At 33.2% G+C, this 6,000-nt stretch overlaps 1 protein-coding gene across 1 annotated transcript; it reads right to left on the reverse strand.

Moving 5' to 3' along the window:
- Positions 1–826: 826 nt before the first annotated feature.
- Positions 827–2,269, reverse strand: LOC126661350 (uncharacterized). The gene is made up of 2 exons (XM_050355179.2): positions 1,155–2,269; positions 827–1,044 (listed from the first exon to the last, which is right to left on the reverse strand). The coding sequence occupies exon 1, from the start codon at positions 2,218–2,220 to the stop codon at positions 1,156–1,158; it is 1,065 nt and encodes a 354-aa protein (XP_050211136.2). The 5' UTR covers positions 2,221–2,269; the 3' UTR covers positions 827–1,044; position 1,155.
- Between the last annotated feature and the right edge of the window lie 3,731 nt (positions 2,270–6,000).

The following is a 6,000-nucleotide window of genomic DNA, read 5'->3' on the forward strand; positions in this document are numbered from 1 at the left end:
GTTACATGTGCCTCAATTTAACGTTGCATGTGCCTCAACTTACGTGAGATGTAAAAATGAACCTACAACTTCAACCTACTCGTAAAATAAGACATGATTTCATCACAAATAAACTAACTCGTTTTTAAGTACATAAATCTCAAATTCATGTACATATCTTGCAACCAAGCACTTTTGCAATTTTGAAAACAGATTGGTTCAGGCAGTACACACTTTAATAATCACAAGTTATGAGTAGCACACACAGACATGTTATTATGTCGTTGCATTCTATAAAGTTTATACATTTAATAATGTACGTAATTTAAAATTTTATGAAACAAATTATCAAAAATATATAGATCATATCATAATATATTAATAATTTTAAATGTTTAAATATTAAAAAATCGACTCAACCAAAAAATAAAAGCTTAAAGACTGATGTAATCAAAATATTAATTACATATTTTTAAAATTTAAATATTTAAATTTGTAAAATATTAACATTTATTCAAATTTTCTAGATCATAATCCTTTTTTCTACGGATTTAGATATTTAAATATTAAAAATTGGTGGAAAAGAAAAATAAAAGCTAAAAGACCAATGTAATAAATTAATTACATATTTGTAATTCATAAATATTTAAATTTATCAATTTTTATTCTTTGGCTTTATAAGAAAAGTTAATCAATAAAAGTCATCTAACTATCCTAATTTATAACAATTTAACAAACTTAAATTTAAAGTTTTGTCAAAAAAAATATTAGTGTACAATGATCTAGAATTAACAAGTGTTAATATTCAAATTTGATAATAGCATTCAGAAATATTCATACTTGGTAATAACATTTCAGACCTACTAATAACACATGAGTTTATCACAATTAAACCTACTTATGTTCAAATACATAAACCTCCAAATTCAAAATACTAAATCCATAATCAACAGCTATGCATATACATCTGCTCCACGTCTTCAAAACTGCACCTCCAAGTCTCCAAAACAGCGTATCCAGAATTAGATATTTAGAACCAACTATGCAATCAGCCACCCATCTTATCTGCAATTTGGAAAACAGAGGATATTTCAGGAAGAAAAGTAATGCCCTGAAACCAAATGAATGACAGCATATAGATATGAAATAATCAAAATATTTTGGTTGTTACTAACCTTAACTCTCCGGTGTATGTGGAGGTGAAGGATCATGTGCTCCCAAGGTGCCGAAACAAGCCTTCCATCGGCGATGTGACCTTCGTTGTTCTCTTTTAATCTCTTCGATAGATGTTTCAATATTAGTCAACCTGGACTTTGTTTCATTTAACAAAGAAAGTACTTCCTCTTCAAAAGCTCCCCTTCGCTTCGGCTTTCTTGGTCGCCTCACTTCCTCCTCTCTTGGTTGATCTATACCGACATCATCCCTCACCACCTCACCTTGACCATTCTCGGTTTCCAGTTCTCTACTTACATTATCCTCATCTTCGTCACAGTCATCTTCTATTTCTGCTTTTCTTCCCTTTCCTCTTCTCGGCTGGCCAGTTTTAATTAAATAACAATTTCGGTCCTTTACATTCATCAATTCTCCATCCATATCAAGAATGTCGGCTTTACGGAGCATAGTTTCATTAAGATACGCATCCCCCAAACATTCCATCTTATGCAAATCATCCTCATCAATAGCACTATGAAGCAATGCTATACAAGTTACTAAATGACCATTTCCAAGTGCAACTTTAGATGATGTTGCCATGGTCATCATGCTTTTAAAAATTAAGTGTATGAAATCAACACTTTTTGCCGAACGTCGCACTAAATAGTCAAGTACTAGTAAATCATCCTTCGTTACTCTATTCGACTCCTTTTTACCACATATAGAATGACAAAGGAATTTATGAAATATAAGATATGATGGTTCAATTATGAGTCCATTAGGAGCTTGTTGTAAATCGACCGAGTCTTCACCGGTCAATTGCTTCCATACTCTATTAACATCAAAATTTGAAGGACAACCTCTAATGCCACCTTTAGGCAACTTCAATTTCTGATTCATAAAATCATACCCTATGCTATAATCAACCCCTTTTATTCTAAAAGAAATTGCTTTTTCATTCTTAGAGGCATAATTCAAGGTGGTATAAAATTCTCTAGTTAACTCTTTATAAACTTGATACTTACCATGTGCAATAAAATTTAAACCCATTCTACCAACTATTTCATCAATTTTTGATTTCAAACCCATCCTAGTCAACAAAGCATAATCAAAATATCTAGGTATAACAATAGGCTTGCGTGAAATAGTTTCGTAACGAATACCTTCTTCGTCAGAGAAAATTGGAAATGGGCAATCATAATTTGAGGACAAATCTTCTCTTGTAACAAATTTCGGAGGCATAGTTGAACTTGATGATTTCCCTTTTGAAGCAACTCTTTTAGCTCGTCCCTTTGTTGATGCCATCATTTTGGTTAATGATTTGATAAGATTACGATAGCAATTTGATGAATTTAGAGGCTAGGTTTCGGGTTGTGGAATGGGGAAGATTTAGAGAAATTTTTTTTTCACTTGTTTTGATTCTAGGTTTCTAAAGAAAAGTGGGAGGTTTAATTTTCAATTGCAGTAATTTTCAAAATAAATCGAGGTGGGTCTAAATACTCGACGAAAACAAAGCCTGAAATCGAGTTTGGCATAACTGGACTAGCATAAACTCGATGTTAGGTTTAAACTCGTCGAATATTAACCCATCATCGAGTTTATGCAGCACTGAACAGAAACAAACTCGATGTTAGGCTTAAAACTCGTCGAGTATTTAGCCAGACATCGAGTATTTACTTGTCCAGTTCTTTATATGCACATACCCTAATTAAAATAATAATTTTAATCATTTAAATTATTAAAACTATAACAAATTAATTGAAATCTCAAAATTTTAAATTATTGATTTCATTTTTTTACCCTTGAAAAAATGCCTCTATTGAAAACATTAATTTATTTTCAACACCCTTTAAATTTTTTATTCCAATTTTATCCTCATCTAAGGTATATGTCTCTTTAGTGTGTGTCTAATGTATCATATAATTTACCTCTCCTTTTTTCATATAGCGGGAAATACCCATTTGATATTGCAAAATTTGATTTCATTCCTAAATAATCAAAACTCTTTTCTTCCTTCCTAATTTGCCGTGTTCTTCTTTATGACCTAAATCCATGGTGACTACACGGGCTGCCACTGAGAACGACGGTAATATCAGAATCGCTGATATGGGTAAGAAATCCGTTGCAAAAAAAAGCTTCAAAAAACAAAAAGGTAGTGTCAACCGGAGAAGCTTCAGTTCCTCCATCTCCTGTGCAGTTGAGTAAGAAGAGACATGCAAATGATTCACCTCCGAAATCGAAGAAACACAAAGGCATTTCCAGAACTGAATCCAAGAAATCTCCTCCTAAGGTATGATTTCATTAGTTTATAAGTCAATTAAGAACCTACTGCATTAGAATTGTTTTATGTCTTAAAATAATAAATTGACTCTGTTTATATGATTGTTTGAAAATATGTTTAAGTATGATTGTTTGGAATTATGTTTATATAAAATTGTGGTTAGGTTGGTTGGTAGATAGTTTTGAAGGTACAGTTATGAACTCTATTTTTTTAGGGTACTGAAATTTCAGTTTTTGAAGGTTAATTCCTCCATTCTACTGGGTTTGACAATGAAATTTCAGGTTTTGATTTGGTTATTTTTGGGCATTGTATTGAGAGGAATGTTAGAAATTGTTATGAACTCTAAATTACCCTTACTAATTGGCAGCTAAGTAGGATGGACAATTTACTCAATCAACATTCATGTATTGGAAACTTGGCGTTTCAGACACAAAATTGCAATTTTTATTATGGAAAATCTTGAAATAACAATGACTTGACGTCTACGTGTCCATATCTAAGTGTCTTGTTTACAAGTTTCCGAGTCCGTGTTACATAGCTTGGCAGTTTTAGTGTACATTTATGTAGATACTGGGAGACTTTTATGTTGGAGCTCTAAAATTTGAAAGCTTGAAGTGAACCTGAGCCAGCTTAGTGTTGTTTTACTTGCCTTGGAGGTTTATTACCTTAACCTACAAAATGTTACTTTTTGCACTGCTGAATTGGACCAGCAGTTTTACTTTGACAAGCACTATAAATATCTGAAAAAGAGTGTTGTAAATCTGTGTGCATACTATGGGTTTAATTTCTGGCTTTTGTTATTTTCCGAATTCCTATTTTCGTCTGGCTGATGTCAACATGTTCTTTGTGAAATTTTTGATATCTAACTGTTTTTACTCTAATTTCCATACAGCTATGGCAGTTTAAAGTAAGCCGAGAAGATCGTGTTCACTCGAAGATTGATACGCGCATGTCATACGATGTCATTTCTGATATCAAATCGACTCTGACTCCAGGTGAATTGGAAAATTTTAGACAATCTTGCTTTGGCTACTTTCTTGATATTCCCAAGATCAAAGTGCAAAATCAGATCATACATTGTTTATTGTTGAGGAAGGTGGAGCAGCTAAAGAAGTCTGAATTGTGGTTTGAGGTTGGCGGTCATAGGCTGAAATTCGGAATCGACGAATTTGCTTTGATCTCGGGTTTAAACTGTCAAGGTGACAGCAGTAAGTATGCCTATACAAAAGTTGAAAACGGCATTTTGGATAAGTACTTCAGCGGGCTGCAATCTGTTTCTAAACAGACCCTTCAGGATTTTTTCAAAGCTAGGCGTTGGGAGTCGGAGGAGGATGGGTTTAAGATAGCATTTATGCATTTTTTGCATAACTTCTTGCTTGCTTCACCGAGGACTGCTCGTATCCCTTTGAAGGACTTTGACGTAGTTGATTCGGCTGATTTGAACGACTATCCATGGGGTATTGACGTTTTCAAGTACACGTTTGATTCTTTGTCAAAAAGAGCTGTTCTTAGTCTGGGATCTCTTATTATTGAAGACAACATTTACCAGTATCGACTTCAAGGTTTACCATATGCACTGGTATGTTGGTTCTACGAGTGTTGCCCGGCGGTGGAAAATACCTTTGCTCAGCTAGTGAACAAAGATGCTATCCCGCGGATTCTGAGGTGGCAAGCATTCGTTCCTGCAAAATACATTGATGTTGACAGGGATTTATTTGTTGAGATTGCATCCGATGAGGTTCGTATGTGTTAAATTTTCAATTTTTCAAATGTAATTTATCATTGACTCTGTTTTCATATATGGTGTTCATTTGTTATGTGTAGATGATTTTCCGATCAATTGTTCCAACCCCGGCAGAGATGAATGCCCTTCGTCTAGGTGACTGTAATACCCCGTAGAATTTTTAGTGTTTATTTTCGCTAGAGTCCAATTTTTATTGATTAGGACCTCGAAAATAGTGAATAAATTCACGTGATGAATTTATAAGAGTAAAAAATGTGATTTGCTATGTGTTTGCCTTAAATGTGATTTTTGGCAATTTTACGTGTTAAAAGTGAATTTTGTGATTTTTCACTAAAAACCGTAAAAATAATTATTTTAAATATTTTTAAAGGCCCAAAAATATTTTAACTCAGCCCATATGATATGATTTAATGTTTTTGAATATTTGGTAAAGTTGAGTTTATTTTGCCCCTAGAGTTCGAATTATTTACAAGAATGCCATAATGACAAACTTGTAAATAATTGAAACTCCAAATAAATATCTAGATATTTTCCTACATAAACTTGGTGCCCAAGTCTCTATTTCATCTTCTTCATTTGTGTGGGTGCCGAATTCTTCACAAAACAAAACACAAAACCTTATACTTTTATTTTCTCTCAAAATTTTCTTCACAAAAGTTGTCGGGAATATTGCGTAGATCGTGTGTGTGTATTTGCATGTTCGTTTGAGGTATAATTTCAAGCTCAAAACCTTACTTTTAGTTGCTGATGTTGGTTGAGGTTTAGAAACATGCTTAGGATGGTTTATATGTGATGTTTGATGGATAATTAGTTGGTTTTAGTTGCTAGTTTAATGGGTTTCGGT

This window comes from Mercurialis annua, linkage group LG8 (genome assembly GCF_937616625.2).
Source record: "Mercurialis annua linkage group LG8, ddMerAnnu1.2, whole genome shotgun sequence".
Lineage (NCBI taxonomy): Eukaryota > Viridiplantae > Streptophyta > Magnoliopsida > Malpighiales > Euphorbiaceae > Mercurialis > Mercurialis annua.

Excerpts from the sequence above, each read along its gene's own strand:
- LOC126661350 (XM_050355179.2), bottom strand. The coding sequence starts at position 2,220 with ATGGGTTTGAAATCAAAAATTGATGAAATAGTTGGTAGAATGGGTTTA.